Source organism: Euprymna scolopes, chromosome 12 (assembly GCF_053919585.1).
Source record: "Euprymna scolopes isolate OS-2025 chromosome 12, ASM5391958v1, whole genome shotgun sequence".
NCBI classification, from domain to species: Eukaryota; Metazoa; Mollusca; class Cephalopoda; order Sepiida; family Sepiolidae; genus Euprymna; species Euprymna scolopes.
This window is the reverse complement of record NC_136493.1, coordinates 27,865,686-27,881,918: the sequence shown is the minus strand read 5'-3', so window position 1 is coordinate 27,881,918 and position 16,233 is coordinate 27,865,686. Positions and strand designations below refer to the sequence as shown.

Sequence of the window (16,233 nt, the reverse complement as noted above, 5' to 3'; positions counted from 1 at the left end):
GAAATCTCTATTGTCTTTGAGAATAAAAGAAATTATTTTTGTTTCATTCTTTTGAAAAATGAGATAAGAATCACAAGAATAAAAAAAAAAAACAAGAAATTAAGCCAAAATATAGAAAAAGCAATTAAAAAACGCTTTCATAGATTTCCCACAATAAAAAAAAAACATTCAATCAGCTTTAGAAATTTGAACAAAAACAACTGCCTTGACCTCTTAATTCTAGCTATTTTCTTCAGAACAGTAGTTATATTTGATTGATCTTTATTTAATATTCATCTATATATATAAAAGCGAAAACGTATGTGTGTATGTGTGTTCGCTTTTTCTGTATGTCTACAAAAGGCTTCTTTCAGAGAAGCGGTCGGTCAGTTCACAACTTTTTAAAACTTTTTATATCACATATAAATCGTAATATCTCACAGTTAACAACGAAGCTCGCCTGTCTATTTAATTTGGTCGATTTCGGAAAGATAAATATTCAATATTTGTCGCTCGCTGCATGTGGGTTAGTCTTTTTACTATAAGATCTTGGGGGTGGGGAAAAAAGCGTTCAGCAGTAAATGAATACTATTCTGCAGTCAAACTTGACCTCATTAACTCATTAAAACGGGCACCTGCTAAATCCAACTAATTAAATAAATTCAAATGTGTTTCCGTAAGCATGTTGCGGTGGGGCAATGGTTAACATCGCACTTTTTTTTTTTTTCACACTTTAATTTACAACTTTGCCTCAAGGGTTCGGGTTCGGGTTCGATCCTCATACTTACTTTTTTTTTTTAACCACCCCCCAAACACCCGGGCAACGCCGGGTACCCCTCGCTAGTTTGGATATATTTCTCAAACCAAAATTATTTTCATTCTATCGAAAACCTTTCAAAGTCTGGCACATCATTTTTTGCAAAACATCAACAATGATAGCAAATTTATTTTGTTAGCGTAATAAACTACTGAATTATAACTTTATAGTTTGTTGGAACCCGCACTGTCGGCCAAGTTCCAACCTCTGTCCCATCGCTGCAATGTTGAATCCCTATACCTGTTTTACAAGTACTTTAATGGAATGTGCTCTGATAAACTTATAGCACTTGTACCTCATCCACGTACATACTGAACAAGCAGCAAAATTCCATCCCTTCATTGTTGAGATCTCTAGATGCCAGAAAGCCTTGTACTTTTAGAGTTTCTTCCTTCAGACAATTAGATTACCTCCCTGTTTCCTGCTTCCCCGACTGTACTAACCTGCTTAAATTTAAATGTAATGTGAACAAACAACTTGCTACTCAACTCCTCACAATCTCTTGTTAGACACAATTTTCTTTTTACATGGAAGTCACCACTTATCAAGGCCCAAAGACCACTCAAGGATAAGGGTTAATGAGTGTACAGTAGTCACTGAGACAACAGCGTATTAATAGTTATTAGTGGAAGTGGGATAGAGATGGATTATTGAGGGGGGGGGGCTCAACAAGAACTTGTTTACATTGGACTTGAAGGCGACCTTGTTGTAGTCAGCTTGAAAGCAGATTAGTGGAACAGTTCAACAGGCGGGCAGTTCTAGGAAAGAAGCTTTGTTCATGGAATTTGTGTTTAAATTTAAGTGAAGATAGTGGGGGAAAACTGTTGGTTGTTGTTGTAGCTAGACGAGTGTTTTTTGTGAAAGTTTTGCAAAGGAGGGGGGGACCATAGATTGAAACTCGGACATGATCCCAAATAGTAAGTAGCCCTTTACGTTTCAAGTGGCAATATGGCTTATTTGAGGTTAAAAAAATAATTCGAAAATTTGCCGTCTTGTGTGCTATTCATCTGAAAGCCAATTTTCACTGCATATAAGTAAAAATGCAGGTTTTTGAACAAATGAAAAATCCTTACAAATGTATCCTGTAATTTTGTTGGTAAATGAAAATCTATAATATAAATCTCACCTGTCTGTTTAAATGTATGTATGTATGTATATCTCGCAAAATCTTTCAACAGAGGCGATGGAACCTGACAAGATCAGTATCATTTTAAAGCTCAACATCTTGGGCGACAAATATCGAAAAATTGGCCAAAAATATTAAATCCTTCACCCTAAACTCGGCCGTTTTGTACAAGGAGGGGTCGATTTTTTTCGCTGACATTTTAGCAAGTCACTGTTGGATTGACTTCCGTTAATTTCAACGCTTCTGATTTCTGGTTGCGTCATGGAGACATTGGTTAAGATGTCAGATTTTCTTTCACTTTTTTCTCCCGCCTTTGCGGCACAGGTTCAAGCCTGCCTGCCTACTACCACTTTTTTTAAACACCTCTCTTCACCCTGGCTGTTGTTTTAATTCCCTCCCCACGCTATTGCCATTTTTTTTCTCTTTTTTTTTTTTTTTTTTTTTTTTTTTTTTTTTAACACCTCTGTCCACAGTCACGGGTTCGAGCCTGCCTGCCTACTACCACTTTTTTTTTTTTTGCTCAACATACACCTCCAAACACTCGGGCAACGCCGGGCACCCAGGCTCGTTAAATGTAATGGAAATGCTAAATATTAGATCAAATCATCCTAAACTTGTTGCAAAACTGTTTGAAAAAAAAAATATTCAGAAATGACTTGTAAGCATAATTTTTACTGTTTGCATAAGACTCATTTCAACAGCTAACACATTGAATCTTCTTATTATGATTTATAGAATAGTAAAATTCAAGCTAGATTGTCAATAAAAAAAAAATCTCAAATTTGGACCATTTAAAAACACAACAAACAATTTATTAATAGAGCAATCATTTTTTTAGTATTTCCTTCACTATTTTTCTTTTTTTTTTTTTTACAAGGTGGTCACCACTTATCTAGGCCCGGAAGCTACTCAGGGATAAGGGTTATTGCGTGTATAGTACATTAGTGTTGAGATTTGATAAAGTGTCTTACTTAAGGGTGCGATCCATCAGGAATTTGTTTATGTTGGACTTGAAGACATCCAGGTTGTAGTCAGGTGGGAAATGGGCAAACGGAACAGAGTTCCACAGGCATGCAGTTCTAAGAAAGAAGCTTTGTTCATGGAATCTACATTTTGGTTTTGGCACAGATAAAGAGTAGGGAAAATTATTGACAGTGGTTTCAGCTAGATGGGTGCTCCTCGTGAAAGATTGGCGAGGGGGGACTAGAGATTGGAGCTCAGACGAGCATCTGCCATGGAAGTAACAATAAAACAAAGACATGCTCGCAACGTCTCTTCTGTGGGAGGGAGGTTGCAGGGAAGAGAAAAGGGCATCCCCCACTAAGCCACGAAGCCTATTTTGTACTTTGTCAAGGCAGGATAGGTTGTTTTTAGCAGCTCCTGGCCAGATGTGGCAACAGTATTCAACCCTTGGACGTACTTGGCTTTTATATAGATAGATAATTGCATCAGCAGTGAGATATCTTCTGGAGCGGTAGAAGCATCCCACCATCTTTCCAGTGACCTTGGCAACAGACTTGATGTACATGTTCCATTTAAGATCAGGAGTAAAGGTCAAGCCCAGAAGCTTATCAAAACATGGAGCTTTCCCTTGTCAAGAGCCATCTATTTCAATTGATGCCAGATGGGGATCAGAGCGTTGATGATGTAAAGATAGGAGTTTTGTTTTAGATGCATTAAAAGTAACCAGCCACCTCTTTTCCCACTGTACCATGCGCTCGAGATCAGAGAATCAGAGAGAACTTTGTCATTTATGGCCTTTGATGTGTTGCCATAGATGGTCGTGTCATCAGCATAGATGTAAGCGAATGATTTAAGTATGTGTTTCATTTCTTGCATAACGTTTCGGTCGATGTAACCTTTGACCTTCTTCGTAATAATTAGTATTAAAAAATATGTATATATATGCAGTAATATATATATAACAAAAAAAACTATGTAAATATATAAACGATAAAAACTAAAACAGTAAATCGTCTATGGCATCATAGCGTAATGGATAAGGTGCTGGACTAAAATACATAAGGTCCAGAGTTCGAGTCCTAATAACAGTCAAGCTATGCTGAAGAGGGGTAGGGCTCCGAAACATGCATGTACGTAGATTACTTATCTAGTGTTTCCTTTTCAGATTAAATATGTTTTGAACTCTTTTTCAAAGTGTTTTTTAACATGTTTTAATTACTATTTGCTCTTATTATAAGCTCTATCTCCTATTTGGTTTATCAAGCTTTTACATCTGGCTAAGATTAATTTATAAATATTAATTCTTTAATATTTATAATATACTTTTGTTTTACCATCTTGGATCATTTTGATCAATTTAAACTGATTAGAAAGAAAGTATTTCTTTTGAAACTCTGCGAATTAAGGACAATCCACTTAATTTGTGTTTCCTTTTTGAAAAGTAAATGTATTTTTTAACTCTTCTTAAAGTGTTTTTAACATGTTCTATTAATTCTTTGTTCTTGTGTATAACCCCAATATCGTTTAAAAAAATCAACAACAAAAAAACTATGTAAATATATAACCGATGAAAACTAAAACAGTAAATCGTCTATGGCATCATAGCGTAATGGATAAGATGCTGGACTGAAATACATAAGGTCCAGAGTTCGAGTCCTAATAACAGTCAAGCTATGCTGAAGAGGGGTAGGGCCCCAAAACCTGCATGTACGTAGATTACTGTTTTAAAATAAATAAATAAATAAAAATGTGTGTATGTATATATATATATATATATATATATATAATGTGTGTGTCTTGGAAGGTTTTTAACCTTTTAAACTTCGCTGGAAAACTATTTAGTCAGTAATCACCTGCAATCAATGCATCAATTTGCTCTCTCAAATTCACAATAGTCCTAATGTTAATTTAAGGGATCATCAGTTGTTTACCATGAAACACTGTTTCGGGGATGTATATATATATATATAACTACTTCATTTACTCACATAAAATTAATATACGAAAGTATAGATTTATGCGTAAACTTTAAGTATTTACTTCAAAAGTGCTCAATACGTAGGTAAAGCTAGTTTGTAATTTATAACCATATATATATATATATATATATATATATATATATATATATATATATATATATATATATATATATACAGGGTGTCCGTAAAGTTACTATACAGTCTTATAGTTTTATTGTATTATATTTGTATTAATAGTTAATATTAATTTTTTTTACAGGTTTATTTAATCAAGACTGTATAGTAACTTTACGGACACCCTGTATGTGTATGTGTATGCAGTAATGATATATAGTAATATATAGTGATATATATGATAATAAGTAGTAGAAACAAAATTTATACTAGAATTGCATGCAAATACCCATGGCGAAGTGTACTTGGTAATAAGTCAGTTGTAAAACTTGCACTTCTGAAGATTGGAGGTTCAATCCTCAGTGTGGGTGACACTCAAAGTACAATTGGGAATTACTTTGATGAAACGAGAGCATGCTACTCCCATGGATTAAGTAAAGGTGTATCTAGTCTAACGCACAAATCTTTGCCCTGCTCAGTAATCTATGTCATTTTGATGCTAAACAAAAATTAATCAAAATGGAAACCATAATTATTAGATCCAGCCAAAACGTTGAGGAAAATCTTATTAACTCTCGAAGTCAAATACAAAAATGTCACTATTTTTATATTTATTCATTCGCCAGCCAATACACTGAAACTTAGTAATATTTTTTAATAGGGAGTCACTGATTATCAAGGCCCAAATGCCACTTGAGGATAAAGGTTATATGTAAAGAAGTAAAAGAAAAGAAAGCCGAAATAGCTTGTAATCATCCTCTCCCTGAAAAATGAAAACGATTATCGCTGTAATTCACACCAAGGAATAATCTCAAAAGGAGAACTGACAGAATTCTTTACTTAATCGTAATTCACATCGACACTAACCTTCAATCTCGATGTTTTCTCTCGGCTGTCAAACATTCAACTCTCTGTCAGTTGGGAAATAAATAAAATAATTCACATCAACAACAAATCTCAACTTTGTTCTTTTCACTCGGCTGCCAAACACTCAACTCTTTGTCAGATAAAAAAAAAATAAGCATCCTTCCCTTCCCTATCAATATTTAAATCATTTTAAAAACGTGTTTTGTCTCATTCAAGTTTCTACTAAGATTCCCTTGCGTTCGACTGCCACTCTCTCTGTGGGTCATGTCTGGTATCATGTCTAGTTGCTACATCGATTCCAGTTTGCAGACACTCAGCAGGCTTGATCTCTTAACACCTTTGTAAACCCTTTGTCTAAAACATTTCCTGTTTTCCTAGATGTATTTCAACAATAGGTATTAGCTATTAATAGATACACCCCCATCTCTCTCTCTCTCTCTCTCTCTCTCTCTCTCTCTCTCTCTCTCTCTCTCTCTCTCTCTCTCTCTCTCTCTCTCTTTCATTCTTTATTGTATACTAGCAGGGTTATCCAGCATTGCCCAGGGCAAAAGTGTAATCTAGTTCTATTACAACTACTATCTCTTTCCCTCTCTCTCTATCCATCTCTATCTTTCTCTTCCCTGCTCCTTCTTTCTCTTCTGGCCAGCCCTTTCCTTTCTAGCTGGACATACGCACAGGCAACCCTGTTTTACATAATAGTGTTCGAGGAATGAGCCTGCATTTTTTTGTTCCAAATTAGTACATGATAACACTAAAAAAAACAACAAAAAAACTCTACTCTACCCCTAACCAAACATGGCCCTGTTGACCCCCAGAAACTGAATAATCCTTTTTCTAAATTTTACATACTATTCATCCAGGGCAGCGGCGATCAAGAATATACCAACTTTATGGGGGTTTGTCTTGTAGTTTTTGATTTTTAGCAGGACATGCAAGCATACAGAGTAATTATAAGAGCAACTGATCATGAAAAATGATTTTAAAAAACTACTTAGCAAATATGCCCGGTGAACTAAGTGCAAGAGAGATTAAAACAATTACACTTAAAAGCGACGGTTAGAATCTTTAAAAGATCTCTTGGTTGTAATGTGTGAGGTAGCAGGTGAATATCTGGCATCTGGTAGGATACTCCCTCCACAGCTTGAACAAAATGATGAGAAATTAAAAAAAAAAAAAATGTTAGAAACAACAGTCTTTTCTAGAATAGATTTACACATTATTCTTGTTAACCTTTTATTCATGTCTTTGCCCTTTTTTTTTTGTTTTCCTTTTTAGGAAGTGGAACGGGAGATTTCTTTCAGAACAGAGTCGGGTCTTTACTATTCATACTACAAACAGTTGATCAAATCTCCATCAATATCACAAGGTAAGTCCAAACAACGCTGCGTAGCTTTCTCATCTTGTCTGTTTCACTTAATGTCAGTATAATTTTGGATGCTTTTTCATATTGTTTTTCAACCAACGCATTTCAGGTGAAAACATTATTACATTTTTACATGTCATCTCAAAATTAGTATGAATTCTAAAAATTCTGAAAAATGATCCACTAGGAAAATAATTACAAGTAAAAATAGAATTTATTGAATTATCGAGTTTTATCAAATGTTTTTATGTGGAAGAGTTATGCAACCAATTCAGTGCGACAAATAAGAGAGATAACCTTTGACTTAAATTGACAAATTAAGGGTCTGCCGTTTTTAAAACCACACATTTCAGAATGTAATTGTGGCTAATTTTTTTTTTTTTTTTTTTAAATGCATCTAGCACATCTACTGGATCATTTTTCATAACTTTATTTATTTATTATCTTAATTTATACTAATTTTGACATGATACATAAATATATAATAATGTTTTCACCTGAAATGCGATGATTTAAAAGATCACCAGTAAAGACAAGCATCTAATTTTGTTTCGACAACAAAATAAAAAAAAATTTTTTTAATTTTTTTTTTTTTATTTTTTTTTTTTTGTACAGCATTCACCCTAGGCAGGTTGAACCGGATTCCTCCAAAGGAGAAAGAGTCAAGGGAATATTAAATTCATAGGTGGTCCCCAGTCGTCTATAAAACAAAATAAAATACTGATCAATTATTTATTGATCACTTGCCATAAAATAACACTTTTATTTTTATTTATTTTTCTTAAATCTATAAGATAATATATGGATGTTTATCTGTCAAAGCAATGAAGACCCTCTGATCACCCTGGAGAGATAAGGGATGACATGTACTGAATAGTGAAACAAGGGTTACACAATCTCTAACCCACTCCTCTCTTTAGTTGGCACTGCTTGATTCCAGTGGCAAGGAGAAATCCCGGAAAACTGGAGACAATCCCAAGAAGTGGAGAGCACGTTTTTTTTTTTACACGGTGGTCACCACTTATCAAAGTCCAGAAGCCACTCAGGGATAAGAGTTATTGCAAGTACAGTACGTTAATGTGGAGATTTGATGAAGTGTTTACTTAAGGGGCCGGTTCATTAGGAATTTGTTAACGTTGGACTTGAAGACATCCAAGTTGTAGTCAGGTGGGAAGCAGGCAGACGGAACAGAGTTCCACAGGCGTGCAGTTCTAAGAAAGAAGCTTTGTTCATGGAATCCACGTTTTGATTTAGGCACAGATAAAGAGTGGGAGAAATTTTTCACAGTGGATTCAGCTAGATGGGTGTTTTTTGTGAAAGATTGGCGAGGGGGCACCAGAGATTGGAGTTCAGACGAGCACCTACCATGGAAATAACGATAAAACAAGGATAGGCTCGCAACGTCTCTTCTGTGGGAGAGAGGTTGCAGGGTAGAGAAAAGGGCATCTTCCACTAAGCCACGAAGTCTATTTTGTACTCTGTCAAGGCAAGATAGGCTGTTTTTAGCAGCTCCTGCCCAGATATGGCAGCAGTATTCCATCCTTGGACGTACTTGGCTTTTATATAGATAGAGAATTGCATCAGTAGTGAGATATCTTCTGGAGCGGTAGAAGGATCCCACCATCTTTCCAGTGACCTTGGCAACAGGCTTGATGTACATCTGGTATTCTCAAATGATTACCCATTTTAGTACTGACCAGGTTCAACGATGCTTAACTTAACGTGAACCAGTATGTCAACATGATTATGCTGATAATGTGATAAAGATAATATATAATAGTACAGCTTACTGCATAATTACTTTGAATAAAGAATAAAATTCATCTATATTTATTAACTTCTCTTTGTAGAATTTGCTAAATTTCTATTTGTTCAATGATGTATGAACTTATATAAGTGACTCTTGTAATAGTCATCCACTAACTTATTGCTAAAAGTGCATATGAGACTGTAAATTTGTTTGAGATGAAAATGGAATAAAAAGGAAAAAAGATCGGCCCCCCATCACCTAACTGGAAGTGACGTAGGTTTAAATTAAGGCTAGCCAATCGAAAAGAGGGGATGACTTTCAAAAATATCGGCGGAAAAAGCGACCCCTCCCTATAGAAAAGTGCCCAGTTGAGGGTGAGGAATTAATGTTTTAAGCTGATTTTTTTATATTTGTCGTCTGAAGGGTCGTGCTTCAAAATGATACTGATCTTGTGAAAATTCGTTGCCTCTGTCTTTAAAAAAAAAAAAATGTCCTATTACTAATTTTCTCCAAAATTAGTGAAGCAGGTGAAGTTAGCTTTCAGGGACTATTGCTAAAGTAGAAATGGGAGGATAATATTGATGTGAAAACTGAAAGTTGTACAAAGATCAAAGCAATATGCTTACAAAAAAAAAAAAAATGCGTTATGTTAAAAATGTGTGAAGGAAGTGAATAAACACTTAAAATAATAAATCATCTTTAAAATAAATAAATAAAATTCTGAAAAATTTTAGGACTGTTTAGAAGCATATAAAAAAAGATAATAGTCTGGGACTTAATGGGTTAATCATAATATAGTTATGTGAATTTTTTTTTTTTTTGTTTGATGATGTATGAACTTATATAAATGATTATTGCAATAGTAAGTGACAATTTATTGCAAAAAACGCAATATAACATTTTGTTTGAATTGCTTTGCTCTTTACCATAATGTGTAAATTTTATCTTGAATGTACAGCCTATTGATTTTTAAAATATATATCACATGTACCCAGTGTCCTATTTAAATAAGGGTGAATATTTCGCTTTCTAAACAAAATAAATAACTTTTTCCTTTCAATTTGTGTATTCTAACCCATTTTTAGTCGTTGCACAAAGTTTAAACTCAACAGTAAAAAAAAATTAGATACCTTTAATTAAATTAGATACCTTGGGTCAATCGAAAAAGTTATTATGTTCATTTATATTATTGGGTAACCTAATCTATCCATTTAAGGAATAAATCTACAATAAATACAGTTAAATCTAAATGTGGTAGCTGTCAATGGCAGTTATGGCCCCAGAATCATGACGTCTACTTCTGTAACATACTTTTGTTCATGCACTTTTTGTTAACTATATTACTGTGTTTGTCAAGAGACAATGGACACCTCTGTAAGGGTAGCTGCACATATAACTGTGATGCAAGGGTTGCACAATCTCCAACCACACCTCCTCTGAATTGGCGCTGCTTGGGTTTATTGACAAGAACAAGCACAAGACTGACTGGAGTGGGAACAATGCCGAGATAAGCAGAGAGCACATACAGCACCTGGAATTCCCAAATGGTCGCCCATTTTAGTACCGACCAGGTTCAACATTGCTTAAATCTATGATCTGATGGGAACCGGTGTGTCAACGTCATTATGTCGTATGCGTCTTGATAATTACTGACGTGCAAAACTAAAATAATTTAATCTTTTTTTTTTTAATTATTAATTTTTTTCTTTAATCTTTATTTGACTTATTATTTTTTTAATCTTTTATTGTTTTTCTCTAATCTTTTTTTAATTATTATTTTTTTAAATCTTTTTATTATTTTTCTTTAATCTTTTTTGAAATAATTTTTTTTAATCTTTTTTTAATTATTTTTCTTTAATCTTTTTATTATTTTTCTTTAATCTTTTTTTAATTATTATTTTTTTAAATCTTTTTATTTTTCTTTAATCTTTTTTTGAATTATTATTTTTTCTTTAATTTTTTTATTATTTTTCTTTTTTTTTAATTATTAATTTTTTTCTTTAATCTTTATTTGACTTATTATTTTTTTAATCTTTTATTGTTTTTCTTGAATCTTTTTTTGAATTATTATTTTTTTTAATCTTTTTATTATTTTTCTTTAATCTTTTTTGAAATAATTTTTTTAAATCTTTTTTTAATTATTATTTTTCTTTAATCTTTTTATTATTTTTCTTTAATCTTTTTTTAATTATTATTTTTTTAAATCTTTTTATTATTTTTCTTTAATCTTTTTTTGAATTATTATTTTTTTAAATCTTTTTATTATTTTTCTTTAATCTTTTTTGAAATAATTTTTTTAAAATCTTTTTTTGAATTATTATTTTTTAAAATCTTTTTTTGAATTATTATTTTTTAAAATCTTTTTATTATTTTTCTTTAATCTTTTTATTATTTTTCTTTAATCTTTTTTTATCATTATTTTTCTTAACTTAGCAAATAACAAAACAAATGAAAATAAGAAAAATAAGTAGTTCGAAATTATGTCAGTCATGATTTCCGAATTTTAGTGAATATATTTAGAAGTTTTTAATTGATGGGGATTGACAACAGTTACCATTTCAAAGGTCCCCTAGAAAGATTGGAAAGATTCAAAATCCGGTCAGTTCAAGAATATAATCACTGGTGGTTGAGGTGACCAAACAGCTATCAATGAACAAGGTTTGGAGTTCGTTTTTCTACGTTACATGAGGTATCGCACACATATACACACTTGTTCAGAAATCAACTGAGTTAAACCAACAACTTGTCTTGTTTTTATTGAAGTGCAACCATGAAAGCGATCATCAGACTATACTTGCATTCAGACATAAAAACATTTAGTTACAATAAATATTGAATCTAGTGAGATAAGTTAACTTTATTCATATATCCAATCAGCCACAAAGCCTATGTCATGAGATTATCTATGCTGAGTTTTAATCCCATCATCCATTATGGTCATTTATGCATTAATACCATTGTGTAACTTTACCAGAGCAATAAGCGACTTGTAACATTACATAGGAGAAAGGAGTCTTTGGTCCTTGTTATGAACAACTGCCCAGTGTTGTGAACAGAAACAGACATTCATCTCTGACACATAAGTAGTTTGCTCAATAGATGGTGATGTCTAGGTGCAATGGTGGTTGTAGTGGTAAGGATAAGGTTTTTCCCTCTCACTTCTTGTAGCTGCAATAATGTAATAAAAATACGAACAGTATAGTTTAGTTGGCTCAGTGGGTAGTGATGTTTAATTGTAAAAGTGGTCCTAGTGGTGATGCAGCAACTGAAGTATCTGTCTTTCTCTTTTATTGCGTTCTGTAAAAATGTAACAATTAAAACAAAACGCCAACAACATAGTTGGTTCAATGGGTAGTGATGCCTTGTCGTAATGCAAATCATAGTAGTAATGAAGCAGCCTAAGTTTCTGTGCTTTTCTACTTCTTTTTTTTTTTTTTTGGTTCTGTAATAATGTGACAAATAAAACAAAACACCAACACCATAGTTGGCACAATTGGTAGTGACATCTAGGTATAAAACAAAACGCCAACACCATAGTTGGCACAATTGGTAGTGACATCTAGGTATAAAAGTGACCAAAGTTTTTGTATCTTCCTCATTACTTTTGTTCTGTAATGATGTAAAAATAAATGCTGTGGTCCCGTAAGTGTCCGGAAAAAGACACAACTTGGTACTTAACAGAAACAATATATTGAACAGAAAAGCAAATGCAAAAAATGAAGAGAGTGAGTATAAGCCAGTTCAACTGCCATGAGTGCAAGAATAATGCCGGGAGACATATTCTCCCAGCCTTTATAGTACATGGAAAAGTTTATTATTATCCATAGGGTGGACACACCACAACACCGCCCTCTCAAACCTTAACTCCACAGGAGTCGAAACATTTACTTCTAGGGTTTATCATGATAAGGTTTGGAGACTTCTTTACAATTAGATTTAAGGTCTGCATTTCTTTATAGTGGAGCAGATAACAGCAAAATTTCATAAAAAGTCTTTTATTTCTGGAAACAAACACCAAAATTGGTACACATACTCCTTAGATATTGCTTTTTTAATAAAACCCGTTAGCCACCTGAAAAAATCCCAAAATCCAAAAATGGTAGCCATTTTTTAAAATGGCCGCCACAAAATACACAAAAACATCTTACTTTTCCATAAACTTGTCCTATATGATTGATTTTAGTGGAATGAAAGATAGGTTCACTTATCTGCCCCACTATTAGTAATATCATTAATTCGTTTCTGAATGACATCCCAATTCGATTTTGCAAGTTTAGTTAATTAGTTAATCTATGTTCATACAATGAAACTAAAATGATAGAAGCCGGTATGGTCGGACCAACTTCATATTTGTCACTCCTGTTTGCGGCTCAAGTTGTTTTTTGCCTTTTTTTTTTTTTTTTTTAATGCTTCAACCTCTTTTTGTTTTAATGCTTCTGTGTAACTTTATTTTCTGCTCACTTTTTAATTGTTCCCATGAAGTGCATTATTTCTCAATATCGTTTCGAATTACATACTTTATTCTTTTCAGTGTCATTCTTCATTTGATAAGTGTTTGGTTGTTTTTCATAGACGGCTTGATTCTGAAGAGATTTTTCATGGTACTTTTTCACTTCTTGGAATTTCTTCAACCTAAATATTTTCTGGACATAAGTGTTGACTGATAAATTCTAAAAATTGAACTGATGCATCCAGTCTGTGCCAAATAAATTGTTGGCATTTCTTAGCATGATGCTTTCAATTTGTTGATAGTTGCTTTTAACATACTTCTTATACTATCCAGATTTAATTTTCCACTGAAGTCATCAGATATAAGCCTGTCCTTAAGACTCACACTAAACATCCATCTTATTGATTTTAAACCAATATTATTTAATTTTTATTAAACCTCTCTCTCTCTCTATATATATATATATATATATATATATAAGCGAAAATGTATGTATGTATGTATGTACGCTTTTCCTCGATGTCCACAAAAGGCTTCTTTCAGAGAAGCGCTCGCTCGGTTCACAACTTCTTAAAACTTTTTATATCATCTATAAATTGTAATATCTCACACTTAACCACGGAGCTCGCCTGTCTATTTAATTTTATTGGCTTTCAAACGTTAATTATTCGACATTTCCCGCATCGGCACGTGTTACATTCGGTTTTCGGTATAAAAAAAAGCGAAACTCGACTCTAATCACAGGCCGAAAGCCAGTTGTCTCAAGAGAGCTAAGTAACATTTGTTCAATGTCGACTTCATCATATCAGACTGTAGCTTTCATTTCGCTCCTCCTAATAAACAGGGAGCGGGTTTTTAAAAACAAACAAACCGATTTATTCACTTCATTCAAATCTGTCCCGCACAAAATGCTAACTGCTGAATACCTATCGCCGTCACGTCAATCAAAAATGCGCACCTGTTTTTTTTAACACTTTACTATTTTCCAACTGCGCGTCATGAAGGCTTCTTTTTTTTTTTCACGGGCACCTGTTTTTTTTTCACATTTTCGGGGTTTTTTCACATACCCCAGAAAAACACCCGGGCAACGCCGGGTACCCCTCGCTAGTATATATATAAAATAAAAATCTTGTTATTGAAAATTTATTCAAATTTTCAAAAAAACATTATAAACCTGTAAAAAAGTAGATTTGCATTACACATCCCTCATATGATTTCTCTCCATGCAACGCATGTCTTCAATCCTCACTAGCCAGGTACTATTACCTTTTGTAACGTTTTAAAAATTAAATAAGACGAATCACATGGTCGTTTATGTAAACAGGTACTTTTGCACATGTATGTCCTTGCCCATGAGCAATCAAGAAAACATTAGAATTTATAGACACCTGCATGGATGCTAGTCTTTCATATTTTTGATCATCACTTTCTCATGTGTGGCTCATGATCATCTTGTGAGTGTTCATCTTCTATTAAACTTAAGATGAATAGCTACTCTTGTAGGAAAACACAATGGAGGCATTCTGAGGGTTTAAAGGTTTTATTTAGAGAGATTTTCATGGGAGTAGAGACTAATATGACTAATTAATATTTACTTATTTAATTTGCTTAACTTTTAGATTTTCATAGGAGGAGAAACACTTAATTTGCTTAGCTTAGTCTTGAGAGTGGAATTGAGAGACACAAACGGGCACACGTCGAGGTGACATTTTAGAGTCTTACTACATTGTCAAACGCATCTCACCTGTCACGCCTCCTGACTCAGACTGTGTTTTTAAAATCCTTTTGTTTCTGTCTTTGACAGCATGGCCTCGTCACCTTCCCATATTGTCATATCGTTCACTCTGCATTTCTAGCTTGTTTTTTTCTAGGGAGCTAATCTTTGACAGCCCACTTCAATCACGCTCCTGAGTATATGTCCGTTTGCTGCCAGATTATCTTGACATGTACTAATGTAACTGTTATGGAGACTTTCACGCTTAATTGAATTTGCTAACTATTATATAAGCCTTATGAGGGGAAAATATCGCGATCTAACGCAAGACTACAGACTGTCTAACTAACCGTTGGAAATACAGACAACTTCCTTGTATTTACTTTTTTGGGTAACATTGTCCGAGAACCAACACATTGTAGCCTCAGTCGCAAAGGAGACAAAGAATAGAAAAGAACTTCAACTCGTTTTTTTTTGTTGTACAATGACAATTATTTCCTCATTCTCTTGTTACTGCTGCGACGTCCCTCATGTGGGTGTCTTCTCGCATGTGCTCTTGAACGTAATCTATGTCTCTAACATGATCTCCTTTTTAAAGTCTTTATTTGTCCCTACCTGTGACGTCATTTCATATGCATTAGCCTCTGTTGCTACAGGTAAAAAAAACAAAAAAAAACGTATCTACGACGATTTGATTGTCGCCTCAAAATATGAAAATCATGCGAATTTGAATTCTGTCCATGCTGTCAAAAAGCCTGCAAAAATATGAATGAAGAGATTGAGAACGGTAACATGTAACACGATTCGATAGAGGGAAAAATGCGCTTCAAAATGATATATAACATGGCTATATATATATATATATATCAATAAATTAATTCAGAAATCATATATAAAAGTAACATATGTGAGAAAACGATATTGTTTTTGCAGCAACCCAATATGTTTTCAAAAAGAAAAGAAAAACAAATGACAAGAGCTGTAATCAAAAGCACAACTTTAAATTGTCCACTCCCACACAAACTATCAGCAGCATGATTTCTTTTTTCAAATAATTTACAGCTTGTAATTTTATTATATTTTCTACTATAATTAATGGTTTTATTGTTTT

General features: G+C 33.4%; 1 protein-coding gene across 2 annotated transcripts in view; it reads left to right on the top strand.

Annotated features, from left to right (window-relative positions):
* LOC145291221 (protein C-mannosyl-transferase DPY19L3-like) overlaps positions 1-16,233 on the top strand; it is a 144,587-nt gene that overhangs the window by 40,016 nt on the left and 88,338 nt on the right. For both annotated transcript variants that reach the window (XM_080136812.1, XM_080136813.1), the window contains one exon: positions 7,121-7,211. In XM_080136812.1, the coding sequence (XP_079992938.1) occupies positions 7,121-7,211 (91 nt within the window). The remainder of the gene's footprint in view (positions 1-7,120; positions 7,212-16,233) is intronic.